The sequence below is a fragment of the Lepisosteus oculatus genome, chromosome 13, assembly GCF_040954835.1.
Source record: "Lepisosteus oculatus isolate fLepOcu1 chromosome 13, fLepOcu1.hap2, whole genome shotgun sequence".
In the NCBI taxonomy this organism is placed as follows: Eukaryota; Metazoa; Chordata; class Actinopteri; order Semionotiformes; family Lepisosteidae; genus Lepisosteus; species Lepisosteus oculatus.
Window position 1 is genome coordinate 3,399,503 of NC_090708.1, and position 21,190 is coordinate 3,420,692.

At 39.4% G+C, this 21,190-nt stretch overlaps 3 protein-coding genes across 4 annotated transcripts; all 3 read right to left on the bottom strand.

Annotated features, from left to right (window-relative positions):
• Positions 1–30: 30 nt before the first annotated feature.
• Positions 31–2,179, bottom strand: LOC138242231 (extracellular calcium-sensing receptor-like). The gene is made up of 5 exons (XM_069197693.1): positions 2,139–2,179; positions 1,809–2,082; positions 814–1,385; positions 189–411; positions 31–54 (listed from the first exon to the last, which is right to left on the bottom strand). Exons 1-5 carry the CDS (start codon positions 2,177–2,179, stop codon positions 31–33), a joined length of 1,134 nt encoding a protein of 377 aa, XP_069053794.1.
• Positions 2,180–6,264: 4,085 nt separating this feature from the next.
• Positions 6,265–12,331, bottom strand: LOC102688189 (extracellular calcium-sensing receptor-like). Its single transcript, XM_069197432.1, has 6 exons — positions 11,953–12,331; positions 11,228–11,501; positions 9,969–10,787; positions 9,596–9,817; positions 8,793–8,916; positions 6,265–7,625 (listed from the first exon to the last, which is right to left on the bottom strand). The coding sequence occupies exons 1-6, from the start codon at positions 12,162–12,164 to the stop codon at positions 6,712–6,714; spliced, it is 2,565 nt and encodes an 854-aa protein (XP_069053533.1). The 5' UTR covers positions 12,165–12,331; the 3' UTR covers positions 6,265–6,711.
• Positions 12,332–14,968: 2,637 nt separating this feature from the next.
• Positions 14,969–20,887, bottom strand: LOC138242200 (extracellular calcium-sensing receptor-like). Of its 2 annotated transcripts, none has more exons than XM_069197599.1 (6): positions 20,561–20,887; positions 19,233–19,500; positions 17,977–18,807; positions 17,282–17,503; positions 16,925–17,048; positions 14,969–16,267 (listed from the first exon to the last, which is right to left on the bottom strand). In XM_069197599.1, the coding sequence occupies exons 2-6, from the start codon at positions 19,464–19,466 to the stop codon at positions 15,354–15,356; spliced, it is 2,325 nt and encodes a 774-aa protein (XP_069053700.1). In that variant the 5' UTR covers positions 19,467–19,500; positions 20,561–20,887; the 3' UTR covers positions 14,969–15,353. The 2 variants fall into 2 exon arrangements, with proteins under 2 accessions (XP_069053700.1, XP_069053699.1); XM_069197598.1 differs by lacking the exon at positions 20,561–20,887 and adding an exon at positions 19,623–19,828.
• Positions 20,888–21,190: the final 303 nt, after the last annotated feature.

Consider the following 21,190-nt stretch of genomic DNA (forward strand, 5'->3'; position numbering starts at 1 on the left):
AAATATGCACCATTAAACATATTTAATATTTTAAGTATTGAAACAATAAATGAACTACACACTAACATTAATGATAAGATAATAATGGTATTACTATATATTATAATAAAGTAAATAAACACTGCATCTGACTTAAAGCAATCATGTGAGCGTTTGAAAATAGTATCAAGATCTGAAGTAGTGCTTACCTCTCTCCCAGTGCTCCAGACAATACTGTCCTCATCAATCACTAGCTGACTGCCTCCATCTGGTGATGTATCAAAGTGACCCACTGTCACATGGCTGACCACTCCTTTGTTGAGTTGCCAGTTTATAATGTCATAGGCAGCAGGAGGATCTCCGTTCTCATCAAAGTACACAGCTTCTCCAAACTGGTTTACAAAACTGACTCTTTTTAATTGTTTAGTGACCTTGAGAATGTGGAATAGTTTATAAATTATTTAGTATTTTGTATGACTCTAGATTGAGAGAATCCTAAATTTAGTGATTAAACTATTAAGCTAGTGTGGTTGAGGCTGAGGAGACAGAGATCTGTTCTGCAGTTAGTTTTTACTCACCTGCCAGGGCTCTATTCTTGCAATATCTCCACACAGTCTAATGGTTTTATTTTCTTCCTTTTCACAAAACAGTAAGTCATGAAGTGCATGTGCTATAGCATACACCGCATTGTGTACATTATATGATCCCCTTAATTGTGAGACATCAAAAAAGGCATTTTCTATTTCATCTAGCCTTTCTTCTCCCGTGCATGTCTTGATTTCTGAAACATTTTGTTTGAAAGGTTCCTGTTTCAAACGTAGAGTGCACCCGAAGATGTGTTCCCAGAATGCATTATTTAAGTTGTTTGCAGAATCAACAGATGGACGTATCTTGAGCAGAAAATCTTTGAACTGTGGGATCGCCATCTTGCGAATTGCAAACCCTATTGTGCCACCAAAAGATCTGAAGAATTCTACAGTGGAGGGTCTCGCTGCTGTTACCCAACCTTCACTTGCGATCCACTGTATACCTGTTATGTTTTGCCTGACAATCTCCTGCATTAAAGGGTACAGGTCACGTTCTGCAGCAAATGCTAATATGATTTTCACTGTTGTCCTTTTAATAGTTTCAACTATTTGAAGTACTGCAGGTCTTGAATAGGTGCTTAAAATATTTTCAGTGAAGGCAATGCAAACTCCGTACTTTATAACTTCCTTGGTAAAAGCCTGAACCCCAAATATGCCATATTCACTGTAGGCTTGAATAGTTCCGATCCACGTCCATCCAAAATGTTTAACAAGCTGAGCCAAAGCTTTGGCCTGAAAGAAATCACTGGGAATAGTGCGGGAGAATGTGGGGAACTCTCTTTTGTTGCTGAGACAGGAACAGGTTGAACTATAGCTGACCTTTGTGAAATACAAAATAAAAAATAAATGTTTATATATTATTTCATGTGAAGCCCATACATAACAGTGTATATGTAATTTAAGACAAAGTATGTACACAATTTGTTTGAAACTGTTTTTAACCAACTCGTTCAGTGTTAGACAAACGTCTTTTATTCAAGTTAATAAAATATACATAAATATAAACTCGTTTAAATTTACTGTACATAGGAAGAACTCAAGTTGTCTCCGTGTAAACGTTCTTATATAACTATAAAAAAATGGACGATGCCTTTGAGGTAAAAACTCGTGTTAATAGTGAGTCTAAACCTAAAAAGGAGGTTAAACGTTTTCCAATAATGTTATAAACTGTAGTTTTTAGATACAAACTGCCAAATACTGCACGTTGTTGGCAATACTGATTTAATTAAAAAATAGCTTTACCAGAGGAATACCGAAGCCTCCAATTGCTCTTGCAATATTTACAGAGTGAGATGCGATAATCGCAGTGATTGGGGACGGACACAATGAGTCATATTCATCCTCTTCAGGTCTGTTTGCTAAGATTAAACCAGCTCTCGCAGTTTCAGCTGGAGAACCGCAATTGTCGAAGATTCTGTATCCCAAAGTAATGTTCGGGAGAAATGTGTTATTCGTGTTTATTTCCTCTACGGCAAAAGCCATCGTTTGTATGCACTGAAACACGCGAAGATCAAACCTGTTAGAGACACAATAGGTTAACAAACCCAGTTGTGGAGTCTGGTTTAGCGAGACCAGTTCGCAGCTCCTCCGCTCTGGGTGGAATTATAGCGCATGTTCCGCTATTTGCGTTAGTATTCTTCGCGCAGTCAGATGTTCTCCCACCTCCCTCAGAGCTGTAGGAGAGATGGTTCGCTGCTCCACATTGAACTCTGGTCCTCGCTAGACCGCTGTGCAAGGCAAGTCTCTGCTATCTCTGGGTCCCGATGGTCAGGAAGAACAGATACTAACCTAAATACACATTTACTTGATCGCCTTACACGTTTCACACTGAAGGCGTAGTTTTGTGTTTTCAGTAAAATACCAAAGAAAATCTAAAAGGAGTTATAATTAAAATATAAAACATTGCAACCAGACTTCCGTAAATTGCGTATTGCATATCTTTCAAAGTTCATTGAGCTTTTATTATACTTGCCCAATGCATTTTGCTCTTGGTGGTTCAGTTTTAAACAAAGTATGAATTTGCTCAATTCCTCCAAACACAGGGAAAACACCGCCGATCACTAAATCACCGTCTTTGAATAAACCAGACATGGTGTCTTTTCCCATGATCCGGCAAGTCAGATCGCCGTCCACCTGAAAAGAGAAACAGAACATGGAAAATATTAGAAGGTGTGTGTACATTATGCTGTACCTTGTCGAAAGATCTAGAAAAATGAATGAGATCAAAGTTGTTCCTTTGTCATTTTATAAACTGGAAAATATCCTCAGGGTCTCTGTGCAGATTTATCGAGTGGAATAGACAGCATGACATTAACAGTGGTCTCCCAAGAGGTGATATTACTCGGCGTGAAAGGGATGTTCAAGTAGCGAGATACACATCCATGTGTAATGAAATACTGTCTGTGCGCAGTGTGAAAAAACATATCCTTGTTTTCATGTCACGCAACCATTAGAATATCAAATAAAAAGGAAACGTAGAAAGTTGAAATGATAAAAAAATAACGTAACGCAAGAATCCATCAGAAAACTGTTCGGCTCTATGTAAACAATCTTGACTTCAGCGGATTGAGTAAACAGGTTTTCCAGTGTCAGCACCACGGGGCTGTCTGTTGTAAAACAATCACAAACTATATTATCTCTGACAAAAACAATCATAATATTCTGCAACCGTGTGTGGTATAATGGTATAAACACGTTTTTTATGAGTATTCAAATGTTACCTCTTGTTAATATTGACCAACGTCATAAAAAAGACGATCAAGCTTAAAGATGTGTCTTGGTGCTAATTTATGACACGTTTATACTACCTGGCAAACTGGGGCTGTCTGTTGTAAAACAAGCACAATCTATGTGATCTCTGTTAAAAATCATCATACTGTAGCTCCCTCGCCCGGCTGGGGCAGTCAGTTCAGCTGACCAATTGCGGAACTGGTGTACATTGTCGCGAGATCTCCCTGACTCGTGTAAATAAGTTTCCCTGGTTTTTGCACCCCTTTTATACTTGTACCCTATCACCACCCTATACCGTTGTAACTGTACCCGAATTGACCTCAGTGTGTTGTAGCCTTTTCTTCTATCTGTTGTGGTACATACGATTAATAGTGTCGTGTTGTCGGTGAACAAGAGCCTGAGTTTCTGTCTGGCTAAGTTGGTGTCAGCAGGAGCAACTCCCCCAGAAGTTGGGGGCTTTCTGGGGGTAAGCAGCAGCAGCAGCAGCCGCCAGGAGCTGGAACGGCCCATCGCCCTTATCAGTGCTACTGGACGGCGGCCTTCCCGCTGGAGGGTGACTATTCCCCAGCTGCCCTTCCTGCACCGGGAGGGGACAGCGCTCCCGGCGTTCCTCCGGGCCATTGCGCAGGCCGAGGTGCAGCGCCACGTGATGCTGGCCGCGCCGGTCTCCTTGGAGCAGGCCCTGGCTCTGGCTGAGCGGGCTGATGCTGTGTTCGAGGAGACTGGCGGACACCGCGGGACTCAGATGGGGAGGAGGAGACGGGGGAGCGACGACGACGACGACGACGGCGACAGCGGGTCATCTGCCACCGCTGTGGGGAGAGAGGGGGCACTTCGCCTGGGAGTGCTGGGCCCCGGAGCCCCAAGGCCTCCGGAGGCCGTCGGGAAAAAGGGAGCGGGGCGGACTAAAGGGGGGAAGGCCGCCCTTGAACGACGCTACCCCCGCTCCGGAGAGCCAGGAGGAGCCCTTCACCCCATCTGCTGCCGTAGGGAGGGTTGGCCACAGCCGGGGTTTATTTCTTCCCTGCCTCATCGAAGTCCGACCCTGCCAGGCCCTGGTCCACACCGGCTCCACCATCACCCTGCCGCGGCCTGGTGTCCTGCCGGGCGCCGGGGCAGCCGGACCCCCAGGACGGGAGACCGCCAGCCTGCGCCTGAGGACGGTGACGGGGCAGTAGGCAAGCAAATTTCTTCATAATTAGCAGGATTCCTTCATTTCACACAGAGAGGACCATTTCTAAAGGGTTATGGAGGTATCCAACACGCTCCTCAGCCATGCTGTGGAAGCCCACACTCCAACTTCCTTTAAAAAACAGCAGGATGAGACATTTTGAACAATTATCTACTTACTAACTTGGCGGGCCACATGGTTTCCACTCATTTGTGACCTTTCTTATGGTTTCACGATCAAACTTTAATCACCTGTGGCTTGTGTGTATAGTGTTAGTGTTTCTATGAAAGTTTCGATTAGCATAAAATAATTATATTATACAGTATGTTGGTTAAAAAATTGTCTAAAGAAAATAGGGAAGGTTAAAATAATAATAAAAAAGCAAAGATGGAAGAATCCATCAGACAATTGTTGGGTGCTGGCTGAACGGGTCTGACCGAGGGGATTAAACACGATTTTCAGTATCGGCTCCCCAGAACTGTCCAGTTTCGTCTCTGCCATGTTCTTTTTTAACTGAGGATTTTCTTTTGCACCCGTGTCACTCCCTTAATACTTGTTTATTTAGCCATAATGTATCAATTGTGAATGAATAATTGTTTTTCTGGAAGAAATCTGAAGTATTGTACCGTGGTATAATTATTGCCTGCAGTGCGAGTGGTTCTGTTCGATTTTTGTAAACGTTTTATTGAAAAAATAATGATTCCTAGAATTATTTTATTATATACTTCAGCTACATAATTAAGTCGAAAAGTTAGTCTTAAATGTTGTCTGTCTAACAAGGAACAGCTTTAAGGACTTTGATGTTTTCAAGAGCAAGTAATCGTGTCACTGCGTTATGAATAAGCACAGAGGACTAACAAACTGCGCTTACTAGTCTACAAATGAATAGAATCCATTGATCGCATACTGTCATTTGGTTTTGTATTCAGCCTTTGACTTTTTATTCTATTTAGTTCCGTATTCTATTCAGTTGAAAAAATGTAATTAGAACTCAATCTTAGATGTAGAAAGGTAACGTAGAACACAAATACTGTAGGTCCCTGGCTGTTCTCCAAGAAAACACACTATATTTGTGACCTCTGATGTTTATTAAGCCTTTTGTGCAAAATCATTTTATAATTCCCTAAAAACTACAAAGGGCCATGATTATGATGGAACACATATCAGAAACCACATTTGGGCGGAGTGGTGGCTCTGTGGCTAAGGATCTGCGCCTGTGGCTGGAAGGTTCAAATCCCACAGCCAGCAGAGGAATCCTACTCCGTTGGGCTCCTGAGCAAGGCCCTTAACCCCAACTGCTCCAGGGGTGCTGTACAATGGCTTTGACCCCAGGCTCTCTCCCTATCTGTGTGTCTCATGGGGAGTAAGCTGGGGTATGTGAAAATTCCAAATGCAAGAAATTGTAAAGGGTTAATAAAGTAATGTTATATGTTATGATCTGTCACAAAATCGTCTTATCTGGGACCTTTGATTTCACATAAAGCTCAAATTTAAACCTGTAATGCTAAGAGTTCATAAAACTATTAAAATGTTTTTTGCAAATAATTGTATATAGGGTAGTTACAGTTGCTATGCATTCTACATCAAAATTTCATGTCTTTCTTTTATTTGTAATGAATTCAGTTGTAATTTTTTGGGTAATTTACAAATGCCTTAGATGAATGTTTTAAAAAATTAAATACTCCTGACTCCCACCAGAGGGAGGCTTCTGCTTATAAACGTGAGATAGAAAATTAAAAACACATTATAAGCATTGTTTAGATACAGAATGTTCTTTTTTAAATTTATTTCTGTGAGATAATATTTAATTTAATTTTAGAAAAGTTCTTATAAGTTGCAAAAGGCATGGACACAGGGATGTGATTGAATACACTTTGTCAGGATATTTATTGAGCAAATAAAACTCTGAGATTCTTTGTTAACTGATACTGGATTCCTGAATTCAAACTGAAAACCTCTGAAGATTAATTTATATTTCAATATAACTTTTGCAGGAGCAGAACTGTCTATGTTTACTGTATTCTACATATATATTTAAAACAATAATATAAATAGATAAAAACACATTTCTAAAATATGTTACAATTAATGTCATGATATACAGTATTTGCCATTTTATTCCTACATAAATCCAGATGAAAGCATTTGTGGAAACACCCATGTTCACTTAATCTAGCTGTGTTGAAAAGAGAGGAACATATTTTAGAGAAACTGTAATACTAAACACATAAAAAGAAAGAGAAATCATAATCGCTTAGATGGTACTTTTCCCATAATGTGTTTTCTTGTGTTTTTTTCAGATTTCAGCAAAATTATGTAGCACTTTGGAGAAAAAATACAAAACAGCAGGCCAAATGTAGAGGACAAAATAGCAAAAATCTCAACTGCAACAGTGTATTTTCCAGGTGAGCTGACATACGCTGGGATGAAGGTGACCCAAACTGCACAGAAGATGAGCATGCTGAAAGTAATCAGCTTGGCCTCATTGAAATTATCAGGCAGTTTCCTGGCTAAGAAAGCCAGCACCAAACAAGTAGCTGCAAGCAGGCCTATATAGCCCAGTACCGCATAAAATGCAATTTCTGATCCTGTGTTACATTCTAAAATGATCTTTTTATTACTGAGCTTAACATTTTTGTCAGGAAAGGGTGGTTTCAAACTAAGCCACAGCACACAGATTACAACCTGCACAGCTGTACAAGAACAAACGATGATCCTCTGCTGAACTGGTCCAAAGTTTTTTGCCATGTTGTTGTTGGGAACAGTGGCTCTGAAAGCTGTTACAACAACTATTGTTTTTCCCAACACACAGGAAATACAAAGTGCAAATGTGATTCCAAAGGCTGTGTGACGCAACATACAGGACCAGGCTGTTGGCTGCCCAATGAAGGTAAGAGGGCAGAGAAAACACAGCAGCAGAGAGAACAGCAGGAGAGAGCTGAGCTCAGAGTTGTTGGCTTTTACAATGGGTGTGCTTCTGAAGGAAAAGAAGACTGAAATAGTGGCTACTGTCAAGCAGAGTCCAAACAATGACAAAGTAGTGAGTGTGATTCCCATTGCATCATAGTAGGAAAGAAACTCAATGTCTTTGAGGATACAGCTGTCTTTTCCATCATTAGACCAGTAGTCCTGTGGACAGCTAATGCACTCAGCTGCACCTGAAAACAAGGAAAAAATATGAATATAATATAGAACACATTTATGTTGTTTACTCTAAATTTTATATTGTGTATTTAATTATGTTTTAAATTAGTTCAGAATAGGAGTTTGTGAGTAAAATATTGCAAACTGTGTTTTGGTGTAGAAGTACTGTGGTGAATCCTATAAACCAAGAAACTTTAGAAAAATACCAGCTTTGTAACATCCATTATATTTCTAAGTGTAGATTTGTCAATAAGCTATTTAAATACAGAAAAAAATGTAATCAAACTTTCAGGTTTATTACTTTTGTTTAATACTGTATTTGTTCATTCTGTAGTTTCGCTTCATTTCTTTAATGTACAGTACAAGAAATACCTTCTAAAACATGGTGAGCTTTGTATTTTGTGTTTTATAACTAGGCTTCAGATATTTTATCATACTATTATACTTTTTACATGTTTTCAGAATGTTTCAAGAAAATGTTTTCTTGACATACTGGTAGGATAACAGGCTTCTGAGAAAACTGGCCCTGGTGTGCGCGTGTGCCCTGAGCTGGACTGGTATCCCAGAGTCCAGAGTGTACCTGCCTTAGGGCCCTAAATTAGAAGACGTGGTGAGAAACTGGATGGATGGATGCTCATAGTGGTGGGAGCACAGCAGAGCAAAGCGAGTGAGGAATTTTATCCCAGTCATGCCATTCCACCCAGCTGTATGATTAGGGAGCAGCATTGCTGGCAGTACTCCCTGTAGTGGACTGGTGTCCTGTCTGGGGAACACTCTTGTGCTCTCTCGTCTGTGCAGCATCATGGAAACCAGGACAATCTCTGGCCTGATGCACTACTGTGGCTTGGGTATAGAAAAGACCTACAGTACCTAATCTGACAGTATAGAAGGATACATGAGGGTTCATATAACAAATAAAATAAGAATGCCTTGCTGTTGATGAGGATAAAAACTTGATAAATAAAACTGCCACTGTGTAAAACGTATTAAAACTCTCGTCTAGATTGTTTTGAAATCCACATAAAATAAACAATTATAGAAGAGAGAGGTAAGATCATAGTACCATATGCAGTACAGTATGGTAATTATGTTGGTATTACATCAAATATTATCAAGGATATGCAGAATATGTGAAATATATCCAGATTTAAAAAAAAAATCTCTTACTGTGTAGTTCGTACCTGTGGTGTTTGCTATGGTACCATCAGCACAAGGAATGCAATCGAAGCAGCAGATGGGCTGGCCTTTCCTGGCTGCTCTTCTTGTGCCTGGGGGGCAGCTCTCAGAACACACTCCTGTTGGAAGCTGAAGAGAGAAACAAAGTGGGATATATATTAAAATTAAAATTTTAAAGTTATTTATTCAGATTAAGTGGGACATTTTAAATATGCACCATTAAACATATTTCATATTTCAAGTTCAACATCTTAAGTAGACACCAATAAACATATTTCATGTTTTAACTATTGAAACAATCACCCTGCAGCTCCCCACTGGCTACCCACTGAAGCGAAGCAGGGTTGAGCCAGTGGTCCCACCCTGAGGTCCGTGTGGTTCCTAATGCTCCAGTATAGTGGTATACTGGTACAGTAGTGGGCGCCATCTTTCAGATTAGATGTTATACCAAGGTCCTGACTCTCAATGGTCATTCTCTGTAAGAGAATCCGGGCCAAATTTCCCCCCTCGCCCTTTACCGTGGCCTCCAAATTGTCCCATGTATGACTGGCTTGCACTGGCCCTGCGATGGACTGGTGTCCTGTCCAGGGTGTACCCTCCCTTGCGCTCGTTGCTTGCTGGGTAGGGTCCGGTCTCGCGACACCGTATGGCATAAAGCAGTTTGGCAAATGACATGACATGACAATAAATGAACTACACACTAAAATTAAATAAATTATATAATAATAAGCATAATAAACCATGCATCTGACTTAAAGCTGTCATGTGAGCATTTGAAACTAGTATCAAGATCTGAAATAGTGCTTACCTCTCTCCCAGTGCTCCAGACAATACTGTCCTCATCAATCACTAGCTGACTGCCTCCATCTGGTGATGTATCAAAGTGACCCACTGTCACATGGCTGACCACTCCTTTGTTGAGTTGCCAGTTTATAATGTCATAGGCAGCAGGAGGATCTCCGTTCTCATCAAAGTACACAGCTTCTCCAAACTGGTTTACAAAACTGACTCTTTTTAATTGTTTAGTGACCTTGAGAGTGTGGATTAAATAGTTTACAAATTGTTTAGTATTTTTTATAACTCTATATTGACAGAATCTTAAATTTAGTGATTAAACTATTAGGCAAGTGTTGTTTAAGATGATGAGACAGAGATCTGTCCTGCAGTTAGTTTTTACTCACCTGCCAGGGCTCTATTCTTGCAATATCTCCACACAGTTTAATGGTTTTATTTTCACAAAACAGTAAGCCATGAAGTGCATGTGCTACAGCATACACCGCATTGTGTACATTATATGATCCCCTTAATTGTGAGACATCAAAAAATGCATTTTCTATTTCATCTAGCCTTTCTTCTCCTGAGCATTTCTTGGTTTCTGAAACATTTTGTTGTAAAGGTTCCTGTTTCAAACGTAGAGTGCACCCAAAGATGTGTTCCCAGAATACATTATTTAAGTTGTTTGTAGAATCGAAAGACGGACGTAGATTGAAGAGAAAATCTTTGAACTGTGGGATTGCCATTTTACGAGTTGTAAATCCAATTGTGCCACCAAAAGACTTGAATATTTCTACAGTGGAGGGTCTCGCTGCTGTTATCCAACCTTCACTTGCGATCCACTGTATTCCAGTTATGTTTTGCCTGACAATCTCTTGCATTAAAGGGTACAGGTCACGTTCAGAGACAAATGCTAATATGACTTTCACTCCTGTCCTTTTAATAGTTTCTGTTATCTGACGTAATGCAGTTCTCGAATAGGAGCTTAAAATATTTTCAGTGAAGGCGATGCAAACTCCGTACTTGACAACTTCCTTGGTAAAAGACTGAACCCCAAATATTCCATACTCACTATCGGCTTGAATAGCTCCGATCCACGTCCATCCAAAATGTTTAACAAGCTGAGCCAAAGCTTTGGCCTGAAAAAAATCGCTCGGAACAGTTCGGGAGAATGTGGGGAACTCTCTTTTGTTGCTGAGACAAGAACATGTTGAAATATAGCTGACCTTTGTGAACAAATACAAATAAAAACAAAGATTAATATATTCTTGTATGTGTAGTCCATACTGTACATAGTGAAGGTATAATTTAAGACACAATATCGTTTTTAACCAACTCGTTCAGTGTTAGAAAAACGTCTTTTATTCAAGTTAGTAAAATATTCGTAAATATAAACTTTCGATTTGAAATATACAGATTATTTGACCTAGTTTAAGCTTACATAATAAGAATTCATGTGGGCTCCGTGTAACCGTCCTTCATATAAGGTTAAAAAATTGGACGATACCCTTGAGGTAAACAAGCGTTAATAGTGCGTCTAAACCTAAAAAGGGGGTTAAACATGTTTTCCAACAATATTATAATCTAAAACTGTGGGGTTTAGATACTAATTGCAAAATAAATAGCTGGCAAAAATAATTTAATTTAAAAAAACATTAAGGTTTACCAGAGGAATACCGAAGCCTCCAATTGCCCTGGCGATATTTAAAGAGTGAGATGTGATAACAGCAGTGATTGGGGACGGACACGATGAGTCATATTCATTCTCTTCAGGTCTGTTTGCTAAGAGTAAACCAGCTCTTGCAGTTTCAGCTGGAGAAGCGCAATTGTCGAGGATTCTGTATCCCAAAGTAATGTTCGGGAGCAATTCGTTGTTCATGTTTATTTCCTCTACGGCAAAAACCATCATCTGCACCCACTGAAACACGCGAAGATCAAACCTGTTAGAGACACAATATGTTAACAAACCAGTTCGCAGCTCCTCCGCTCTGGGTGGAATTATAGCGCATGTTCCGCTATTTGCGTTAGTATTCTTCGCGCAGACAGATGTTCTCCCACCTCCCTCAGAGCTGTAGGAGAGATGGTTCGCTGCTCCACATTGAACTCTGGTCCTCGCTAGACCGCTGTGCAAGGCAAGTCTCTGCTATCTCTGGGTCCCGATGGTCAGGAAGAACAGATACTAACCTAAATACACATCTACTTGATCGCCTTACACGTTTCACACTGAAGGCGTAGTTTTCTATTTTCAGTAAAATACCAAAGAAAATCTAAAATAACTCATCATTAAAATATGAAACATTGCAATGAGACTTTCTTAAAATGCGTATTCTGTATATCTTTCAAATATTAATTCTGCTCAAATGTATTTCTTACCCAATAAATAATACCTACCCGATGCATTTTGCTCTTGGTGGTTCAGTTTTAAACAAAGTATGAATTTGCTCAATTCCTCCAAACACAGGGAAAACACCTCCGATCACTAAATCACCGTCTTTGAATAAACCAGACATGGTGTCTTTTCCCATGATCCGGCAAGTCAGATCGCCGTCCACCTGAAAAGAGAAACAGAACATGAAAAAAAATATTAGAATCCGTGTATTCATTATGAAGTGCCTTGCCAAAGGATAAAAAAATTAATGAGATCCAATTTGTTCCTTTGTCATTTTATATACTGGAAAATATCCTCAGGGTCTTTGTGCAGATTTAACGAGTGGCATAGACAGTATGACATTAACAGTGGTCTCCCAAGAGGTGATATTACTCCACGCGAAAGGAATGTTAAAAAATAACATCACGACAGAATCCATCAGAAATCAATCGGCTCTATGTAAACAATCTTGACTTCAGCGGATTGATTACACAGGTTTTCCAGTGTCAGCACCACGGGGCTGTCTGTTGTAAAACAATCACAAACTATATTATCTCTGACAATAACAATCATAATATTCTGCTACCGTGTGTGGTATCATGGTATAAACACGTTTTTATGAATATTCAAATGTTTCCTCCCGTTTATATTTACCAACGTTATACAAAACACGATCAAGCTTGAAGATGTGTCGGTGCTAATTTATGACATGTTTATACTACCTGGTAAACCGGCAGGTGTTTAAAAATACACTGATGAGCTGAATTACCCGAACCTTTGTAGTCTTGAACAGAAAACAAAACCAGAAAAGAAAACTTATGAGGGAACCTGACACAAGTATTCAGCATCCCCAAAGACATTGATAAAGCTGTGACAGTTAATTTCTTCATAATTAGCAGGATTCCTTCATTTCACACAGAGGGGACCATTTGTAAAGGGTTATGGATGTATCCAACAAGCTCCCCAGCCACGCTTGAGTCAATAGTTCTGTGATGTAGCGTGGACATCAATTTGCTGCATGCTCATTTGCTGGATTTTTAATTCCTTTCAATATGTGGAATTACATTGGATATACAATTGATTATTACAAATTACATTTAATCAGATTTCCTCATAAAATTATAATTTCTAACATACCAAAAAACTTAGCTACAGAGCCTCATTTTTGTGTGAATATATCATGAATGTCACAAAGGTGAAAATAATCAAAACAAAATAAATAGGTAAAATACACACATCCGTCCAAATACAAAATTACAATACAGTTACAATTACAAGTGTTAATAGGCCGTCAGGTAAATACTTTTCAAATTATTCACCCAGGCCTTAATTGTAAAAGGCAGCTTGCATTTTTGCAGGGCCTGTAAATGCTGGATTACAGGCAGGGAACTGTGTCACTGGTCCAGTGCTTGAGAAGGCAACTGGCTGCCGAGCGGGTGGAGGACCGATGAGGAGCAAGCTGTGCCGTCAGATGGTTAAACTAGTTGCAGTATATTGGTTCTTTCAAGGAACAGCCTCAGAGACATTAGCTACTCCTGCTTGTAACCTGTGAACAGAACACACCTGAACAGGCTATTAAAGGCAAATAAGCTTTCTGCTGGCCATCTTTTACATTTTGTAACTAGGAGACGCCAGGTGGCAGAGATCATTTTCCTCTTTGTGTAGACAGTGAGGGTGGACTGATGATTGTTTGTTGTTTGTATGGTAAAAGGCCAGCCCAGGAAAAAAAAACATGAATCTATCAATAGGGCAAATAAATGATGCCATTATTCTGCTAATTGTGTGCTGAATTAGAAGTTCCAATTCCCTTCTAAATTAATTTTCACTTTTATTTAGAGGGTGCAAAATAATTCTTCATAATGCATAGTCAATCCACATTTGGCACACAGCATTTTAAACTTCCCATTTTCTGAGTGCAGTGTGCCATCTACCCACTGGAAAATTAGTAGGGAACTATGCACATTTCATGTGTTCTTTAAACATACTTTCAAGTGCACATCAGTTTCTACAACTGGGGGCATGGTCACCTAAATACCTTTCCTACTTGCTCCCTCACCATTTTAATAAAATACTGGTTTATGTACAGTATTTCCCAACACAGTGCTTTCAATATGTGTTTGATTATGCTGAATATGTTACATAACAGCCCTGGAAACAGAAGCTCCATGATCTTTCATCCTACATTGCAAAGTACCAGCACAGTACTAGCAGTAATAATGAGATTAATAATAACTATTAATAAAAGCTCCCAGCCTGTTCAGATTCATGATGAACCCGCCTGGGTAGAAAATCTGTTCCTGCAACAACTGTCCATCCATATTCAACCACTTCATCCAATTCAGGGATGAGGGGGAACCGGAGCCTTTCCCAGCAAGCAATGGGATGCAAGGCAGGGTACACCCTGGAGGGGAAGCCAGTCTATTGCAGCACAAACCCAGACATGCACACACTCAGACCAGGGCCGATTTTCCCAGAGGCCAATGAGCCTACAGGTGTGTCTTTGGACTGTGGGAGGAAAAGAAAGCACCTGGTGCAAACCCACTTGAACATGGGCAGAACATACAGACTCCATGCAGATAGAGTCCAGGTCTAAAACTGAACCCAGGGTCCCAGGATTAGCAATACTAACCAGTGTGTCGCCATGCTGCTCTATATTTGAGACTATTTAAAAAAAATATATTTGTGGGTATTTCATATCCTTTCACACCTGAAACAACTATAAACAATATTATATGAGACTAAAGCAGGTATAGATCACTGAAGGACCAAGTAATCAAAACAAGTTTGTCTTGAGAAAAAAAAAAGTACGATGCTGATTTGATTTTCCTTTCACTCAAAAATTCAAACTTGATGATGTAAAGTCATGCAAATGTGATCATCTGATATTTCAGTAGTTTAGTGCTCCTCAGCCAACTGAGTGGGACTAAAGCTTCAATTAATTATTATCATTTATCTAGATTTTGGAATTCATGGAAAATTAGTAAGATATAGTGATAAACTGGAAATATTAACAAACACTGTAAGAGCTGCAAAGAAAATTCAAAAAGACAATATTCATGACTGCGGAAAAACATAGATGAAATTTAATGCAGACAAGTCCAAAATGTTACCGGTGCTTAGCAAAAACATAAATAATAAATGAAAGATGAGAAAAACTGATGTTGAATTAGTATTTAAGAAAAGGACTTATAGTTCAGGTGGACACATCATTTTTGACTTATATACAACTGTAAAATCAGTAAAAGGGAAAAAGCATTACTGCAAGGAGAAACACACTGAGAAAGGCACGAGTGCAGGAACAAAAACTTGTATTAAGTTAATAACTTAAAACTAATATTACCAGGGTTTACTGATTTGATTCTTGGTTATTTGATGAAAAGAATACAATTTCACAGTCTCAAATGGTGCAAACTTTAAAGAGAAATCATAGTCGTTTGGATGGGATTTTTCCCATCATGTGTTTTCTAGTGTTTTTCTCAGGTTTAAGCAAAATTATGAAGCATTTAGGAGCAAATATACAAAACAGTAGACCAAATGTCGAAGACAAAATAGCAAAAATCTCAACTGCAACTGTGTATTTTCCAGGTGAGCTGACATACGCTGGGATGAAGGTGACCCAAACTGCACAGAAGATGAGCATGCTGAAAGTAATCAGCTTGGCCTCATTGAAATTATCAGGCAGTTTCCTGGCTAAGAAAGCCAGCACCAAACAAGTAGCTGCAAGCAGGCCTATATAGCCCAGTACCGCATAAAATGCAATTTCAGATCCTGTGTTACATTCTAAAATGATCTTTTTATTACTGAGTTTAACATTTTTGTCAGGAAATGGAGGTTTCAAACTAAGCCACAGCACAGATATTACAATCTGCACAGCTGTAAAAGAACAAACTATGATCCTCTGCTGAACTGGCCCAAAGTTTTTTGCCATGTTGTCGTTGGGAAGAGTGGCTCTGAAAGCTGTTACAACAACTATTGTTTTTCCCAAGACACAGGAAATACAAAGTGCAAATGTGATTCCAAAGGCTGTGTGACGCAACATACAGGACCAGGCTGTTGGCTGCCCAATGAAGGTAAGAGGGCAGAGAAAACACAGCAGCAGAGAGAACAGCAGGAGAGAGCTGAGCTCAGAGTTGTTGGCTTTTACAATGGGTGTGCTTCTGAAGGAAAAGAAGACTGAAATAGTGGCTACTGTCAAGCAGAGTCCAAACAATGACACAGTAGTGAGTGTGATTCCCATTGCATCATAGTAGGAAAGAAACTCAATGTCTCTGAGGATGCAGCTGTCTTTTCCATCACTAGACCAGTAGTCCTGTGGACAGTTAATGCACTCAGCTGCACCTGAAGAGAAGTAAGGGGAAATTAGTGGTGTCAGTTTCAAAACATTGAAAAAAAGTACAATGAAACATTTAATTTTTACCATAATAACTCACAGCTATTTTATGTAGGTGTCATTTTGATATTCTTGTTTAACATTTCCCTTTTAACATTTCCAATCAGCAAAACGTATGGTAAGATATTGGATAATTATGATTCTGTTCTACAATACACCGGGAGTAAACTCAAATTTGGCACCAAGACTTTTGATTTATTTCGTATATATTATGATACTACATTGTTCACAATCACAATTCATTTTAATTCTTCAATGTTCATTCTATTAAAAATTATCATGATAATGACCACTACAAGTTTAAGGGATCCATGTTTACCAATAAACTTATAATACTGGTCTTGTGGGAAGAAAGAAAAATACACGTCCAGATGAGCAAAAGTTCACAGGCATAGAGCCAAGCCATAAACTGATTTATGGCACTTTTTTATGATGTTTCATTTGTGAAAGTTAGAACAATGTTAAAATATGAGTATATTTACAGCTACATTCTTATTTTGGAGTATAGAACAAAATCAGTTTTTCAAGAAGCTGCATAAAATAGTATGACTTAGAATCATAGGTTCTTCCTATCCTAGTCAATGTAATAGATTGTAAATTAATACCTGTGGTGTTTGCTATGGTACCATCAGCACAAGGAATGCAATCGAAGCAGCAGATGGGCTGGCCTTTCCTGGCTGCTTTTCTTGTGCCTGGTGGGCAGCTCTCAGAACACACTCCTTTGGGAACCTACAGAGAGAAACAAAGTGGAATATACATCTTAAAAATTAAATTTTAATTTATTCAGATTAAGTGGAACATTTTAAATATGAACCATTGCATGAACATAATGCATGTTTTTATTGAAATGATAGCACTAAAATTAAATAAATTATATAATAGTAATTAAAAGAAATAAACACTGCATCTATCTTAAAACCATCATGTGAGCAACTGAAAATGTTATCTGAAATTGTGCTTACCTCTCTCCCAGTGCTCCATACAATACTGTCCTCATCAATCACTAGCTGAGTGCCTCCATCTGGTGATGTATCAAAGTGACCCACTGTCACATGGCTGACCACTCCTTTGTTGAGTTGCCAGTTTATAATGTCATAGGCAGCAGGAGGATCTCCGTTCTCATCAAAGTACACAGCTTCTCCAAAACGGTTCACAAAGTTGACTCTTTTTAGATGTTTTGTAACCTTGTATTGGATAAACATCTCATGTTAATGAATGCAGGACTTTATTACATTACATACAGTATCAACTTTATGCCAACTTTACAAGCTGTGTATCTGTAAACTGTATGCTGGGCTTTGAAACCGGTTTAGCCGCTTGTTTAAAAAAATAATGAAAAAAATCTATGTACATGGAACAAGTCATAGGTTTATTCCATGCTGAAAAGAGAAGAGAGAAAACACGACATTTCGGCTGTGAAGCCTTCTGCAGGTGTGAAGACCTTACACCCGAAGAAGGCTTCACAGCCGAAACGTTGTGTTTTCTCTCTTCTCTTTTCAGCATGGAATAAACTACAGTATGACTTGTTCCTTTGATTACTATGCATGCTGACGAAGCTACCCATCTGAACTAATAGATCTACATGTTCTTCTCTCTCTTGGGTGTTGATGAAATGCAGACATGCAGCCACTTATTTGACTTGCAGTGTTTTACTCACCTGCCAGGGCTCAATTCTTGAAACATCTCCACACAGTACAGCTGGATTTCCTTCTTTTGCACAGAACAGTAAGTCATGAAGTGCATGCACGATGGCATATACTGCTTTGTATACGTTATATGCCAATCTTAGCTGTGTGACATCAAAGAAAGCGTTTTCTATCTCATCCAGTCTCTCTTTTCCTGTGCATATCTTTGACTTGGTTTTTGAAACATTTAGTCCAAAAGATTCCTCTGTCAAATATAAAGTGCACCCGAAGATATTTTCCCAGAATACATTATATACGGTATTTGCGGGATCGAAGGACGGTCGAATATTAAGGAGAAAATCTTTGAACTCTGGGATCGCCATCTTGCGAGTTGCAAGTCCTATTGTGCCACTAAAAGACCTGAAGAATTCTTCTGTTGAGGGTCTCGCTGCTGTTACCCAGTCTTCACTTGCGATCCACTGTATACCTGTTATGTTTTGCCTGACGATCTCTTGCATTAAAGGGTACAGGTCACGCTCTGAAGCAAATGCTAATATGACTTTCACCGTTGATTTTTTAATGATGTCCACTAATTGAAGTATTTTTGATCTTGAGTAGGTGCTGAGAATGTTTTCAGTGAAGGCAATGCAAACTCCGTATTTTACAACTTCCTTGGTAAAAGATTGGATCCCAAATATACCGTACTCATTCCCGGATTGGATAGCTCCGATCCACGTCCATCCGAATCTCTTAACAAGGAGAGCAAGAAATTTGGCTTGATGTGAATCACTTGGAATTGTACGTGAAAATGTCGGAAACTCTTTTTTATTGCTGAGGCACGTACATGTTGAAGTGTAGCTAACCTGTTGAAATATAAACATTCACGTAAATTAATTCATGTCACACAATTAAGTGCTTGAGCAAAACAATTTTAGCCATGTTTTGGATATGTTTTGTTCAAGTGCATTTGCTAAGAAAAAAACCCAATAAGTAGTAAGTAAATCAATTTTGTAACGACAGGCAAAACGGTTGAAATATTTTCTTTAAGTACTTTTTTATAAATATTATAAAATGTTATAAATGTATTGTGTAAGGTAAACATATTGACCCTAATCTCGAAATGTGGTAGTCTCTGTTTAAACACCTTTTTGGGTCTCATTTTCAACTACAAAAGTTCATATGAATTTACTAATTTGGTTCTGGTTTAAAGCAGAGCAGCACAATAACAAACAATGACGTAATTAAAAATAAAAACACCACCTGGTAAACTGGTAATAGAAATCTTTACCAAAGTAATGCCGAAGGATCCCAGCACTCGTGAAATATGTATGGATGTAGAAGTTACAACTGCAGGAATCGAGGATGAACATGTAGAGTTAGAAGCCTCTTGTCCGTTTATTATTGCAAGAGCCGCTCTTACAGTTTGAGTGGGAGAGGCGCAGGTGTCGAGGACTCGATAGCCCAAAGTGATGTTGGGAAGCAAACTGTTGTCCTTGTTGATCTCCTCTATGGTAAAAATCATCGCCTGGGTCCATCGAAACGCACGCAGATCAAACCTATTAAAACATTAATACCGAAATCATACAGGTAAGTTACCCTTGCCTTCAACCCAGTTGTTTTTAACTGTTCAGAAATTGCCATTAAATTTGCGAAAATTGTAGGAGTTACAATAACTTACCCAACACATTTCGCTTTTTGTGGCTGAGATTTAAACGACACGTAAACGTTTTCCTCTTTAGTAAGTACAGGAAAAACACCACCGATCACTAAATGCCCGTCTTTGAATAATAAAGGCATTCCAAAATTTTCTAGCATCCTGCAGGTCAAATCCCCGTTCAGTTGAAAAGAGAAACGTAGCATGAAAAAAAATAGGATCGACTTATTCATAATGATGTGGGTTGTAAGAGCATAATAAAACAATGACATGCAGATGGTCTCTAACCTTTTTTATATGTGCAAGGAAATTCCCCAGGGTGGATGTGAGAAAGATGCACAGTGCAAAACAAACAAGTCCTTATATCCCAAGGGGTAAGCGCTTCTGGCGCATGTTAAACCCCTCGAAAGAACTTGAACTACGGCAAATTGTACAAAGAAACAAGAGCTCTCTCTAGAGACTGTTCATAGAATAGTTTTCCACTCGCTCGCCTGGTAATAAATGAAAATACAACGCTTTGATTTGAAAAACTTTTTAAGCGCTATGGTATAGTGGTTAAGTGTTGTTGATATTGCGGCGACACGGCCCAAACCCAGTTCGACGGAGAGGACGGGGGCAGAGATTATGCAGGAGACAGATCTGCAGCTTCACAAAGGATCGGAAGGTTTACTGCCCCTCTAGTTACAGAACAAGATGCTATTAACCAAAGGCGAGATAGGGAGAGAGAGACCGAGGGTGGAGAGAAAAGGGCAGTGCAGTTTTTCCCACCGTTGACTGTGGACGAGCTCTAAAGGGTTTCCCCCTTTCTATACTGTAGGTTGCTGACCATTATTAACACACTGGGCATCACATGCAAAACTAAAATCAACATAACTTTTATCAATCAGGTATATAAACATGTCGATGTATTTTATTATATTGTAAAGCCTACGGCCTTCATTGAGTGTGTAAGTTCTGCTTACCAGAGTGGTGACGTCACCGCCCTTCCCTGTGATAGCAGGACCCACAGCCGCCGGGCTGGAGGCAGATCTCATCTCAGCTCAACAGGCTGGGTCCCTGATGAGTGACGCCCGAGGCCTGGGTTCGCGTCGCCGACGGTGGGGGGCCGACCAGATGTGGCGGCGGCAAGGGCGCCCGCCTGAACCCCGAAGCGTTACAATATATTGACACATCGAGCCTCAAAAGCCATCAGCCATATCACCCTACAGCTCCCAACTGGCCACCCACTGAAGCGAAGCAGGGTGAAGTCTGGTCAGGACCTGGATGGGAGGTCTCCTGGGAAGCTATTGTTGCTGTTAGTGGGACCTGTGTGGGGGCTTTAATTTTAATCTGAAAATTTTGCAGTAAAAACAATAATATAATGCAACATCCGTTTTTCACATTACTATCATTTCACATAGCATTTTGATCTTCTTCTTTAAAATACCCTTTTAATAATTGAAATAAGCATCACTTTTATTAAAATATTGTATAAATATTATGTAAATCTGGAGTAACCTCACATTTTTCAAGAAGACTACACATCCTTTTAACAATGTATTTTATTTTATATAGCACTTTTAAAGGTGATGGGATGAGGGATGAGGGGGAGC

Coding starts and splice junctions, on each gene's coding strand:
- LOC138242231 (XM_069197693.1), bottom strand. CDS start 2,179: ATGCGCTATAATTCCACCCAGAGCGGAGGAGCTGCGAACTG. Junction 2,083..2,138: donor AGCGGAGGAGCTGCGAACTG/GTCTCGCTAAAC, acceptor TGTCTCTAACAG/GTTTGATCTTCGCGTGTTTC. Junction 1,386..1,808: donor GAGGCTTCGGTATTCCTCTG/GTAAAGCTATTT, acceptor TATTTCACAAAG/GTCAGCTATAGTTCAACCTG.
- LOC102688189 (XM_069197432.1), bottom strand. CDS start 12,164: ATGAATACACGGATTCTAATATTTTTTTTCATGTTCTGTTTCTCTTTT. Junction 9,818..9,968: donor CAAGAATAGAGCCCTGGCAG/GTGAGTAAAAAC, acceptor CACACTCTCAAG/GTCACTAAACAATTAAAAAG. Junction 8,917..9,595: donor TCTGGAGCACTGGGAGAGAG/GTAAGCACTATT, acceptor TTCTCTCTTCAG/CTTCCAACAGGAGTGTGTTC.
- LOC138242200 (XM_069197598.1), bottom strand. CDS start 19,804: ATGCTACGTTTCTCTTTTCAACTGAACGGGGATTTGACCTGCAGGATG. Junction 18,808..19,232: donor GATCCTTCGGCATTACTTTG/GTAAAGATTTCT, acceptor ATATTTCAACAG/GTTAGCTACACTTCAACATG. Junction 17,049..17,281: donor TATGGAGCACTGGGAGAGAG/GTAAGCACAATT, acceptor TTCTCTCTGTAG/GTTCCCAAAGGAGTGTGTTC.